We start from the raw sequence: 13998 nt of genomic DNA on the forward strand, positions 1-13998 counted from the left end.
CTATTTCATTAAGTAACTATCATTTTATTATTTAGTTTTTTATTTAAGTTATTTGATTTAGTTTTGGAAACATAAGAGATGATGTCAACAGGTTTTGAGATGAAGAGAACGAGAGAAGAGAGAACTCATATTAGATGGCCTTATTTTTTTCAGTAAATTAAGAGGCCAGGGCCTCAGTTAAGAGGTTGGAGGGCAGAAGGAGTTATGGAAGGCTTGAGGAGGGAAGAAATGGTCTGCGATAGTTTCTGTGGTTAACGAGAGAGGGAATCAGTTAGGGAGGAATAAAAGAATTGTCTTGCTTCAGAGAAGGCCCTGATGAAGCTGGAGGACATGAATTAATAATGTACCCTGTCAGCACAGTTATGAGACCTCTTGCAATTCATTTAGCAGCTTTGGAGGAGGAAGGGAAAGAGAAGGAAGGAGAAGAAGAAGAAAGAAGAGGAGAAAGAGGAGGAAGAAATGAGAATAATTCTGGGCTGAGGTTTGGCGAGGGAAGCGTAGGAACAGAATTAGAGGATGAGGGATTCTAAAGCAGAGAACATTCAAATGCAGCCTCAGCCACTTACTAGCCTTGTGACCCTGGGCAAGTCATCTAACCCTGACTGCCTCAAAAAAACGAAACAGATTTCAGCACAGAGGTGAAATGTCTAACTATTAAGAGGTTCAAGAACAGGTGAATCAGAGGGAGACAGAAAGAAAGGACTCAGGAAGAAGTGAACAAGCAAAAGAGAGAATTTATTATCAGTGAAACCATGAGCAAGATACAACCTCTCTGGGTCTCACTTTCTTCATCTTTTTGTTAATTCTAGTCAGTTTCCAAGCACTTGTTATACTCATGATTGAGTTTGTAAAAAGCAGTAGGGTTGCTGGTGTGACTAACAATACCTGTAAACAGGACAAAATGATCATCTTGCAGATTTTTCTCTGGAGAAGAAGAAAATCCATCAGCTTTCCTTCTTCCAGTAAGAGATTTACTCTAGGCTATAGCTGCACCTGCAGAGTCCAGAGGTAACCCTGACTTGCCCTGCTGATGCCGGGCTGAAAGATGTCCATCCAGGATGAAGGAACGAATGTCAATTCAATCCAATACAACAGTCATTAAGCACTTCCTATGGATCCTCCCCAATCGATAAGGGGCTTGCTACCACAATGAACCCGTGAGCCATGGCATGCGGGGTTACCCAAGAAGTAGAGGTCATAGTGGAGAGTTCCGACAAAAGGCGATCTACTGGAGAAGGAAATGGCAAACCACGGCAGTAGCTTTGCCAAGAAAACCCCGTGGCTAGTGTTGGCCTGGCTTATGGTCCACGGTGTCACGAAGAGTCCCCACGACTGAGCAACAAGTGGAAAGATAGGGTGCCAAGCTACGGGAATGCAAAGACTAAGTCACGGGTGAGCGCTGTGGATAGAAAGGGCAGGATTTGGAGACAGGGGTCCTGGGTTCGAAGCCTAACCTTGCCACTCACTAGCTATGTGACCTTGGGCTACTTATTCACCCTCCCCACGCCTCAGTTTCCTCATCTGCAAAATGAGGGCTTTGAACCAGATGACCTTTAAATTCTTCTCTAGATCTCCGATTCAGAGGTGAGATCTGAGGGGCTTTACAAAGAAAACGAAGGTGAAATAACTGAATGTCACTTCAGTTTATTTTGTAGGACGCCGGAAGCGTGCACAAGCGCACATCATCTGACCTACAAGGTGTACGCCTCCCGGCCCCGCTCGTGGGCGGGGACTCTGCCACGTGACAAGCTTCCCTCTCGCCCCTTCCCACCGGCCCCGCCCGGTCTCTGGAGTCCTGGGCCTGGGCTGGAAAGTGATTGGTTGTCAGAGGCCCGGCGCGTGCGGAGGCCCTCGTGCGGGGGGAGGGGCTACGGACGCGAGCCCGACTGCGTCCGCGTTCCCGGGCGGCGCCCCCTCATTTCCTTCCGTCACCACGTTCCGCGCGTGCGCCCCCGCGCCTCTCTGCCGCGGGCTCTTATAGCGGCGGCCCGAGCCCTAGCGAGGTCGAGTGACCGAGCGAGTTAGCGAACGAAGGCGTGGGCCGGCTGCTCGAAGAGCTCGGGACACCGACGCCGCGACATGGGGCCCTCGCTGCTGTGGCTGCTGGCGGCCGTGCTGCTCTGCGCTCGGCCCGCCTCCGGAACCGGTGAGTGGGGTCTGGGTCGCGGGAGGCCCCCGCGGCCCGGGCTCGGGGACCGTTGGGGGTTGCGGGGACCCAAGGTGGGCCCAGGGTGGGGGCAGCTAGGGCTCGGGGTGAGGGATGCGGCCTGAGGAACTGAGGCTCTGGAGGCCCCGCGGGAGGAGTGCAGGCTGGAGGACTGAGGTTCCGAGGATTGGGGGGGAGGATCGCGGGCTGGCGGGTCTGAGGCTCCAGAGGGTCCGGGGGGGAGAGGTGCAGGCTGGGGGCCTGAGGCTCCAGGGGTCCTGGAGGGAGGGACGTGGGTCCAGCTGAAGCTTGGATGCTCCTGGCGGGGGAGGGGTGCACACTGGGGAGCCTGAGGTTCAAGGGACGCTGGGGCGAGGGGTGCAGGCTGGAGACCTGAGGCCCAAGAGATGGGGGGGTCGTGGGCTGGGGGCCTGAGGCTCCAGGGGAGTCTTGGAGGGAGGGAAGGAGCGCAGACTAGGACAGCTTGGGAGTGAAGGGCCCACCGAATTGGGGACAGATGGGGAAGACTAGGCCCCGAGGCGGGGTACCTGGGTAGGTGGGGCGAGTTGAGGCCATGGCCGGGAAGAGCTAGGGACCTGGGGGATGAGGAGGGGGCTGCAGATTAGGGGCGCAGTGTGTGGAGGAGGCATCTGAGGCGGGAAAGGTTAGGAACCTGAGGGGAAGGAGCCTCGTGGGGGGGCTGAGGGGGAGGATTTTGCCTGGGGCCTGGCTGGTGGGGTGTGAGGATGGAAATGGAGAAGAGTGTTCCTCTGTCTAGAGGAATGGGGGAGGGCTTGGGGCCTCCCCTGGGTGGGGGCATTTGGGGTTTAGGTAAAGTTGGGAAAACTCTTAGGGAAGGATCTCCGACTCACATCCCGCTTAGCAACTCAAGTCTGGGGTCCATTTGTGCTGTTTAGGCCAGAGCTCTCTGTCCGACATGTTACATGTGGTGGTAAATATTCGTGTAAAGGAAGAAAATAAATATCTTTCCCTTCCTATGTTTGGTTCTAGATTAAGGAATATGGAAACAAAAATTTTAGCTACAATGGACTTGTGGGCTTATTATTCTAAATTCTGGTTAGAAATTCAGCTTGGCTGCCATTCACTAGGGGAAGAGTTTTGAAAAAGGTGAGATAGGCTTCGTTGTAAGATATTTTTCCCCTCTGAAGTTGAAGGACATAATTTATTTTATCATGAATGATGGCTAATAATAACATACATGTGTTGTGTGCCCACATGGAAGAGATAGATTTGGATTATAGCTGTATAGCCCTTGAGGGTTTTTCATGAAGCCCTTTTTCTACAACTGTGAATTGTCAGTATTACTGTCCCTATTTTACGGGTGAAGAAAACTGAATCTGAAGATGGAGAGTGATTTGTTCAAGGTCATATAGCTAGTAAATGTTGGGACTGGAAAATTTCTGCCTTCCGCTTAAATGTGCTTACCGCAACACTATGCTGTAATTTCTGTGTTTCTAACTCTTTTAAATTTAATATTCTAATTATTACTGTGTTTCTAATTATTTTTTCGCTCAACTCCTTTTCTCCTTATCGTAATTAAAAAACTATTTCAGTGCTCCCTGCACTGGACACTTGTGAACCAAGATGAGATCAACAAAAAGGTTGAACCTTTATTCTCTTTTGTATTGTAGCCCTGGGAACAAAGAAAATCTTTCGCATGATAGAACTTTTGCTCGTGTACTGAATTAATTCACTTTTAACTTTTCTTTAGGTTGTGTTATTTTTGCCACATGGGTTTGTTTTCAATTAAATTTTATTTTTTCAGTTATCAAGCATTTATCTCCCCCATCTCTTCAAGGAAAAAAAAGTTTTATAACCTTGTAACATGAGCATAGTCAAGCAAAACAAATTTTTATATTGTCCATGTTCAAAAATGTGTCTCATTCTGCATATCAGTCTATCATCTCTCTGTCAGGAGGTGGGTAACATTCTTCATGATCGGTTCTCTGCAGTCATGGTTAATCATTGTCTTGAATAGAGTTCTTAAATCTTTCAAGGTTTTCTTAGGTATGATAATGATGTTATATAATATAGTATTAGTTCTCCTGGTTCTTCTTGCTTCACTCTACATCATTTCAGATAAGTCTTCTTCGCCAGTTTTTCCAAAACTGTCTCTTCATTTCTCACAGCATAGCAGTATGCTATTACATGAACACACTATAATTTGTTCAGCCATTCCCCAGTTGATGGCCACCTCTGAATTTCCAGCTTTTTGCCACTACCAAAAGCTACTGTAAATATTTCCTATTTCTTTAGTCTCTTTGAATGACTCATGTTTTGTGCCGTAGTCAGACAGTTTGGTTGCACATTCAGGAAAGAGCAAAAAAATTATTATTCCATTAGGATATTTTGCTCCCTGTGAATTGGTTCATCTGCTTTCTATTCCCTTCCTCACCTCAGGGAAAATTGAAATTTAGTCCACTTAATTTTTTTGTGGGGGGTGGGGAAGGAGAGCTGCTTTAGGGTGCTCCCTTGCTGTGGTCAGATAACTTGAATCAGTTTGATTTTTCTTGCAATAGCTGAGATACCAAAGAAGAAAATTTCTTGACCCAGATTATCAATCTTGGCATTTTTTTGTTTTTCTTGCCCTAATCTTGGAATGTAGTCAACTCCTCGTTTTCTTTATGTGAATTATCCCCATTATCTACAAAGAACTTCTAGAATAAAAATCTAGAGGGAATCTCAGATGTCATTTTGACCAGTTAGACCCCCTTGCTGGCTGTTCTCTTGGCTTTGGCAGCCAGATTCTTCCACATGGTTTGGTGTCTCACATTCCTTTCTGCTGTGGGAGCTTATGGGGAGAGGGCCAGAATGGGGTTGTTAAATATGTTATTTTTAAAGCTTCTTTTATCCTCACATCTGTCTCCATTAGTATAGATAATTTAGCAGGTTATCTAGGAAGGAGCCAAAGTATTGTATCTGAAAGCTGCAGAGTGTGTGCTACAAAGTAGCAGAGGATGTAGAGGTTGGCTTGTTCCCACCACCTGTTGTAGGCTATCTCAGTTAAACTTTGGTTACAGTCCAAGCTCTCTGGGTTCTCTCTTCCCCTGGAGCAGGTAGTGTCTGTTTTTAGATGAAGGTGACTTTACTTAGGACTCTTTCAGGTCATGTGGTTTCCTTAGGGTAGAGAATCAACTGGCTGTAGTAGAGTTTTAACTTTTAGACTGATTTTGGAAAGAAATTTTACACATTCCTGGTGCTTCTAGTTGCTGGGGAGCTTTATACCCTTTGTACTCTGTTCACATTATCCAGGCTGCAGCTGTATATACTATTTGAGTTGTTGGCAGTGATTTGTTGCTTCAGGGCACCTGTAAAGCCAGGCTTGGATCACTGTAAATTCTTGCTAAATAGTGATAAATGGTGTGCAATACTTCTGCAGATTTCTCAAATTTTCATATGTACTTTGCATAATATCTCAGTAAAAGTGAGTTTTATTTAGTTGATGATAAACATATCTCCCTCATTTTATAGATGAGAAAATGTAAGCTGGGAGTTTTTATGACTTGCCAAAGGTCATATGATGAGTTAGTGAAAGAGCTAGGGTTAGAACCCAGGACTGTATTAGTTCAAAGCATTTGTTAAGCACCTACCATGTGCCTGGCACTGTGCTAACTTTAGCTAGAGAGATGAAGAAAGGCAAGGCAAAAAACAGTGCCTGCCCTCGAGGAGCTCCCTGTCTGATTGGGGAGACAGCATGCAAACGACTTGGGGGTGATCTCAGAGAGAAGATACTCAAATTAATGGAGACCTGGAAAGGCCTCTTGCAGAAGGTGGGATTTTAGCTAAGATGTGAAAGAAGCAGGAGGCTGAGATGAGGAATAGAAATGGTGGGGAAGGAATATGCAGTGGTTAAGTATGGGCCAGGCACTTTGCTAAGTGTTTTACAAATACCATCTCATTTGATCCTCACAGCATCCCTTTGAAGGAGGTAGATGAGGAGGAAGAGCTTTCCCAGCATGGAGACAGCCAGTGAAAACCCCCAGAGTGTGGAGGTGGAGCGTCTTGTTCCAGGAATAGCAAGGAGGCTGCTGTCGTCACTGGATTGTAGATTAGGAGGAGGAGGTGGTGGTGGGTGGGTGTGGAGGATAAGGTGTAAGGTAAGAAGGGGCCAGGTTAAGTAGGCTTTAAAAGCCAGGGGATTTTATTTGATTCTGTAGGTGATAGGGAGCCATTGGACTTTTGTGAATAGGGGGTGACATGGTCGGACCTGCATTTTATTTAGGAAGATCATTTTGGTGGTTGAGGGAGAGCTGGACTAGAATGGGGAGATGCTTGAGGCAGCCAGGCCAGCCAGCAGGCTAGTGCAGTAGTCCAGGTGTGAGGTGACAAAGGCCAGCACCAAGTGATAGTGTCAGAGGAGAGAAGGGAGAGGATGAGATACTACAAAACGGTGGAGTTAAAAAGCAGCTTGGACGCAGGAAGCAGCCCAGCATTCTCTGTTGTGAATGAAACGTTACATTGTTTCTTCACAGGGCCACATCCAGTTGCTTTTCAGTTTCTGGTATTTAGTTTACTTTCCAAAGCTTGCACAAAAGTAGCTCAGGTCCTTTTTTGGACCAAGGCAAAACTAGGCAGCTGGTAGTGCAATAGATAATCCAGTGCTGGGTTTGGAGACAGGAAGAAAGAGTTCAGATATGACCTCCGGCACTGACTGGCTTGTGTGACCTTGGGCAAGTCACTTCACCTATTTGCCTCATTTTTCTCAATTGTAAAATGGAGGTCATAATAGCACCTACCTCCCAGGGTTGTTGTGAGGCCAGGATGAGATAATAATTGTAAAGTGCTTAGCTCAGTGCCTGGCACATAGTAGGCACTATATAAATGCCAGCTGTTATTAAATGGTTGAGAACCAGACTAGTATTAATCTGCTAACAGGTGCTGGCTGCTCCATAGAGACTGTCACAGAGTCTCTCTGTTCATTTGGAATGAAATCTGTGAGAGGTTTAAAGGCTTGATTCTCTTAAACCTTTGAGTATTCACTTTGCAGAATGTAGCTTATATATGCTACCAGACCTTTTCCCACCAATAGAAGTGTTTGGTCCGGCTTCCCTGTATGTATGTGAGATGGAGTATCACTGAAGTCCTCTGATGATTCTGCTGCACGTTACCTTTCTAGTCTTCTCAGTTCCCCTTCACACACGCTCAACTGGACGACTTGCCATACCTTGATCTCATTCCATTGCCCTCTGATTCGTATTCCTTTGTTCATCTTACTGTACCCCAGGCCTGGAACAGATGACTTGCTTTCCTTAGCTTTCCTCTCCAGCCTCTTCATAAACCACCACCACCAACAGATCACACGTTGAAATCCTGAAGCCTTAGCATTATTAAGGCCCAGTTCTAGTGCTACCTCCTCAGTGAAGCTTCCCTTACTTCCTCCTCCTTTTTCCATGCTGCACCCCAAGCTGAAAATGATCCCTTCCTCCTCAGTTATCCTGTAACATGTAGCTTTGATCCCGTTTTGATTTATCACATTCTATTTAGTATCCTACTTATTTCCTGTTAGCTCAGAAGGAAGAGACCATATTTTATTCATCTTTATTGTATTCTGAGAGGCAAACAGAGTGTACTGCATGTAGTAGTTATTTACTGTTTATTTAATTGAACTGAATACCGGCTTAACATTTGGCTTCTTGAAGCTATTCCACTTTTTGCCTCCCCTTCCCATGGAGCTATAAAATCCATAATCAGACATGCGTCTATGGCGCAGTCAGGATTCATCCAGTTTTGTAGCTAGAGGCTGCATTCTTTGGAAGGAATAAAAGAAAAGGAAAATGAGCTTAAGAGCCACGTTTATGCTTAGCCCAGACAATGAATGGCTCCCTCTGAGAGCATAGATCTCTTCAGCCTTGTCAGCTGTTACACAAAGGTTATAATAGCTCAGTCCCTCTGATGAACAGTAGCTTTGCATTTTAGAATTCCTGGTATGCTGCCATTAGCCTGTAGGGCTGTACTTCCTGGATGGGACTTGGAACACTACATGCATATACACTATTGATTTTGCAATTTATGAAAATTTTAGTTCCTTCTGAGATGTTTGAGTTGAAATGAGGTGAGATGATTGTTTTGTTTTAGTGGCACCATTAGAAATTCTCAGGCCCAACCAACTCTTTAAGGATTCAGAAATTCTTTTGGCTTCCGAATTAATGTCAGCTGCTGTTTCCAGATGGGTTCCTGGGTGTCCAGGCCCCTTAAAAGAGAACATGTTGGTCAGTCATTGTGTTGCTGACAGGCCCTAGACTGCTTAGGGTTCTGGCTTTGTCTTTACAAATAAGTGACCACACGACCTTTAGCAAATCCTGTGCTCTCAGCAGGGGCTGGTGGTGGGCTGGCTTAGGAGGACAGCAAAGCTTGATGTTTTTGTCCAGTACTTAATTGGAACATCTATTAATGGCTGTTGGATTGATGTGAATTACTACACCTGGCCAGGTACCAAGTGTGTATTTTGTGCTTTAGCTTCGCTAGGTTTTCTATTTCAAAGAAAGAGTTCTTTATCTTTTCTGGATTTTGTTACCTTCAGCAAAAAAAAAAAGATTGGTTTAGAAAGATTTGACTACTTGAGCTTTCTTTACTTGTAAGCTGCGTTTTGGACAGTAGGAAACATTTATTTGTTGCAATTGTGATTGCAAGAAGAAACCTGGATCTTTTTTAGTACCTGCGAGGAGCTGACATAATTAGAGATACTAGTGACCGTAGGTAATGTTTGCCTTATATGGTGTTTTCTGAAATCTAGTTTGATAGTTTGTGAAACTAAGAACTTCTGTTCTGAACTTCCACACTTTCCCTCCTATCCTCTGTTTTTTTCTTTCCTCCTCTACCCCGCAACCCACACTTCACCGGTGGATAGATGCAAACATACAGCAACTGCAGTAATAAAGACAAGCTGCTGCTTTTTAATGTTTGTTGTCATTTGCCTTTCTAAACTATGTTATTCACAGAAACTTCTTCAAAAGTATGTTCCCTAGTTCCCTTCTATTGTTTGCATTGTATCCTGTTCTTGAGAATCTTTGTCACTTTGTGAGAAGGCTCACTCAGATTTATTCTTCATTTATAAAATGTAGCAACACTTGATTCAGCTGGATTTTCTAAATAGTAAGCAACTTTTGGATATCGAAATAGTGGATAACTAAGAAGCAAAAATGCTTGTGTGCAACCAAAATGATGGTGGTAGTCCGTGTTTCTAGCCTGTTTTGAGATTATGATATGCCATGTAGAAGTTGTTGATCCTTCATCTGTCTGTGAGGTAGGCAGGACAGCTAGAGCTCTCATTTTAAAGATGAAGAACTAAGCCTCAGGAGCAAAGTGACTAACCTAAAGTCCCACAGCTAGGAAGTGAAAAACTGGGACTCAGACCCAGCTCTTCTGGGTTCTCCGTCCACTGCCCTTTCTTCTGTCGCACTGCTTTTTAGAAAGAGTGACTACTGCCTACAAAACAATTTTTTTTAAAAATGGAGACTATGTTAATCCTCCGGTTCATCCACTCATAATTTATGAGAATTAAGGACAGGGATGCAGGTGTTCTACCAGGCCAGGGAATTTCCAGATACTTTTGAAGCATGGGAAATACCATTCCTTTGCCATCGTTAGTGTGGGGAACTGGCTTTAGAGAAGAAAGCTAATGCTTTCTTAGGTTTATATTTGGTTTCTTTTTTTTACTTTTAAACTAACATCTGCACTAATACCTCTCCAACTCATAGCTGGCTTTATAAAATCACCACTATCCAAAAAGAAATTGGTGGAGGACAGTGTGGAATTACACTGTGAGGCAATTGGCAGCCCCATCCCAGAGATCCAGTGGTGGTTTGAAGGAAACGAACCTAATGAGACCTACTCCCAGCTGTGGGATGGTGCTCGGCAGGACCGCATCAGAATCCATGCCACCTACAATGAGCATTCTACCAGTACTGTCTTCATCTCTAACCTCACAGTCAGCGACTCTGGCACGTATGAGTGTCGGGCCAGCAACGACCCTGACCGCAACCACTTGTCGAAGAGTCCCAAAATCAAGTGGGTTCGTTCCCAAGCAAACGTAATTGTCATCGAACGTGAGTGGCTGGGCTGAAGCACTTGACCAGACTCCACATTTCTTTGGATGTCTGAAGTTTGCAGTGCACCACCTCCCACCTGTGCCTTGTGGCTTTCTGAAAGCCCATTGTCCCTCCTCACTTCCCTGCTTTGGCTTTGTAGACCTGAGAAACTTTCCTTCTGTGAGTCTCCCTCTCATTCCTTTACCACTGAGGCCCTGCTCAAAAAGGGTTGTGTGACTTTGACATAAAATGCTCTCTGACCATCTTGTGCTGGATTCCAAAGGCCTAGAACTGTTCCATGCTCAAGTTGTCCTGTTCTGTGTTTGCAGATTTCAGAGTCTTGATTCTGTTTAAGGGCTCTGTTTTAACTATTACCCAGCAAACTAGTCCTTCTGTTTTTTCTTCTATGAGTACTCTGCCTTGCATTCAGAGGAATCCTACCTTTTTCGAGATGATACAACCGTTTTTGAAATGGCCATTTCTATGTTACACAAGTAGATCATAGTTATTGGTGTCGTGAACCAACCTTGCATACAGAGCTGAAAGTCTAAGTTTTTGAAGTAGGAGGGTTTTCCCAATATTGGATCTACTCTAAAAATAGGTTACTGCTTTGGGAACACTGTACTCTTTGAATTATATTTGATTTCCTAAGACAGCTTTTTAATATTCAAAGCTGTTGCAGCCAAATGATTTAAAATGGTCCCTGGCTGATAATGCAAACCCAGCTGCGCAGTATAGTGGAGCTGTGCCTAGGTGGCCAAAACAAAGAACATTTTTCAGCCCTGTATGAACAGTTCGTTGGGGGGTACCAGGGTGACCTGGGCATAATAGGAGGGTAGACATGTGTATGTTATGGTAGTTATTTGTGGGGAGAATTTTGGCTCTTTGGGGATATTTTGAAAAATTTTTTTTCTTTATTCCTTAAAAGTAATAATTAGTAATAATTAAAACTGATATCGATTTAATGCTTCAAGGTTTGTGAAGTGCTTTATATATACTTAATTTGATAAACATAATCCTTTGAGGCACTTCTAACAGCTGGTGTCACTATCATTTTACAGATGTGGAGGAAGCTGAAGCCCATTTTCAGCCTAATTTTAAAGGTTTCTGAGGCTAACATGAAAATAAAGTTATGAATGTATAACTATTAACCTACTGCTAACAAGCATGTATTTGTTTATTAGAGGTAAAGTTTCTTCCTGCAGAAAGGACTCAAATTTATTTTGGGATTAAAATCAGTTAACTTTTCCTTGAGAATATGCCTATTAAGAAAATGGCTAGGAGTGCCACCTGCCTGTGTAAAAAATAGCTTTTTAATATAGACTCTACTCAATACTTTGGTCTCTAGGCTTCAACAATGTCCATTCTTCCCTCTACCCCCATAAAGCAGAAAACTATAAAAAATTAGTGGGGGATAAGAAGGTAAGAAAGAAAGTAGAGAGAAATTTTAAAAAATCTGAATTTGACTAGATGATGGTTTTCCCCCAATCCTTTTGTTAAATTTTTTTTTTACTAACTTTGTCTTTTTCTTTTGTAAAAATGTAGGAAGCACTGTTTTGACGGCTATAGATGTTTCTGGCCATAGAACACTCCTGACCTGTAGATTGAGTCAAGCTTCAACTCAAATTCAGGGTCATCGTTGGCTGAAGGGTGGCAAGGTGTTGAAAGAGGATACGTCGGATAGTACGGTCACAGAATATGAGTAGGTTTTTCTTAAAATTAATCTTGTTACAGAAGTAGTATTTCTCTGTTATTTTTTTTCAGATGTCACAAGGGCTACAGCAGGATTTTTTTTTAAATTTTTAATGAATATCTTTAAAGCCCTCCAAAATACCTATCCCTAAGCCCTCTAAATTCACCATCCATCATATGTACTAAGGTAAGGAGGAATGTGTGGCTGGGTGGGCGTTGAGGCTGTTGAGTGAGGAAATGAATTGCGATTGGGAGGCAGGGAACTAGGGAATTTCTTGTTTTCCAGAAGCACAGTAACACCAGCCCCTCAACCAAATCCATACTTGGAAAAGCCAGTGTCTTGTTTTAACAGATAAGCTTAAGCCACCCTGCCTACTCTTTTCAAACCTTGAGCAATTTTTGATCAGTTTTTAATAAGCATCCATTAGATGCAAGCACTCTTAGACACTGAAGAAGAGTCAAGGTTTGACGAGAGTTTCTGCTCTTTAGCTCAGGGGTTCAGAGCCTGAAGACATGAAAAGGCATACAAGTTTTATTTTATGTGGATATAATAAAACTTCAGCCAGATCATAAACTATATATAAAAAAGAGCCCAGAATTCCCTGAGTAGGCCACATGAGGAGGATTTTAGAAAGGATTGACATTGATTGACTTGAACAGTGTCCATTTGAAACACAGAGATCTGAATGCTGTGCTCCTTGAAAGGAGGTAGCATTGTCTTTACAAGGAGCTGGTATGACTTCGTCAAGAAAAGGTGGTGCCAGATGGACCTCCATTTCTATTTTTGCCACGATCAGAGTAGCATTATTAATTATAATCATGTACTTTTAAGGTTTGCAAAGTGTGTGTATGGGGATAGAGATATGTTAAGTGACTTGCCCAAGGTCACATAGCTAGCAAGTATCTGAGACCAGATTCTATCCCTTCCTCTTTCTAGCCGCTGTGTAGATCTGAGTTATTTAGGTTTGAACAAAGGGCTTAGCGGTCCTGCTATTCTTGTGGACGGGGTAGAGACGTAAGCTAACCAATAATGTAGTGAAGTAAAATGAGAGCTAGTTGAATTGGTGGACCTGAAGAAGATTTATTAGTAGTTAGATGTCTGCTTGAGTAACATGGGCCAGGAGTCATGACTAACTATCAGTGATTTGGATAAAGGTGTAGATGATGTGCTTATCAAATTTGTAATGACAGAAAGCTAGGAGTATGAATGGGGATTCCAAAAGATTGATGATGGGGGTTCTTTACTTGGGGGTCATTGGACCTTTTAAGGAATTTGTAGATAGATTTAAAGTAAATTTAATGGGGGGTGACATGTTTGTTTTCGCTAACCTCTAACTGAAATTGAGCATTTTCTTCAGTTACGAATATCAGGAAGAGGGTTTACTAGGCTGTCCAAAAAAAAAGGTTAAGAACTCATGTGGTAGAATTTGGAGTTGAGTATAATGAAATGTAATAGGAATTGTTTCAAATCTAGTAAAGAGTTGTTTTTGTGTTTTTGATAGTTGAATATCAGATAGGGTAGATGTGGCTGGACCACAGTTTGTCCGGGAAAAGATCTGAAGGTTTTTAAGTGAACTGACTGCAACTTCAGGGAGTTGGTAGTATGATAATGGAGATCAAAAAGGCTGTATTTTTAGGCTACATGACAGTCATCATATCCCTGGCAAGGAAACAAATGATCCCACTATGCTGAAGACAGACTACAGCTGGAATGTTGTATTCATTCTTGGCAGCACCATTTTAAGAGGACTTTGGTAAGTTGCAAGAGTTACCAAGATGATGAAGGGTCTAGAGATCATACCATATGAAGGCTGGTTGAAGGAATTGGGCATATTTAACCTAGAAAAGAAAAAGACTTGGGGTTGACCTGAGAGTTGTTTTCAGGTATTTGGAGGGCTGTGTTACAGCAAAGAGATTAGACTTGTTTGAGCTAGCAACAATGGGCAGAAACTGCAAAGAAGCAAATCAGTTCCAGCTATACAGAAGAATCGTTTGCCTCAGGACGCAGTGGTCTCACTCTCCCAGAGGTCTTCAAGTAGAGGTGGCATGACTCGTTATTGAGTGTGGTATAGAGTAGATTCTTGCTCTGGTGCCAATAGGAATTGGGCTTAC

The 13998-nt window shown here is 43.5% G+C and overlaps 1 protein-coding gene across 3 annotated transcripts in view; it reads left to right on the forward strand.

Annotated features, from left to right (window-relative positions):
* Positions 1-1911: 1911 nt before the first annotated feature.
* The window catches only part of BSG (basigin (Ok blood group)), a 33129-nt gene continuing 21042 nt past the window's right edge, over positions 1912-13998 (forward strand). For 2 of the 3 annotated variants that reach the window (XM_021008852.2, XM_021008853.2), the window contains exons 1-3: positions 1912-2146; positions 9865-10212; positions 11740-11896. In XM_021008852.2, the coding sequence (XP_020864511.1) occupies positions 2080-2146; positions 9865-10212; positions 11740-11896 (572 nt within the window). In that variant the 5' untranslated portion in view covers positions 1912-2079. The remainder of the gene's footprint in view (positions 2147-9864; positions 10213-11739; positions 11897-13998) is intronic. The other variant, XM_021008854.2, reaches the window with a different exon arrangement.

This window comes from Phascolarctos cinereus, unplaced genomic scaffold, assembly GCF_003287225.1.
Source record: "Phascolarctos cinereus isolate Bilbo 61053 unplaced genomic scaffold, phaCin_HiC Scaffold_4;HRSCAF=312, whole genome shotgun sequence".
In the NCBI taxonomy this organism is placed as follows: Eukaryota; Metazoa; Chordata; class Mammalia; order Diprotodontia; family Phascolarctidae; genus Phascolarctos; species Phascolarctos cinereus.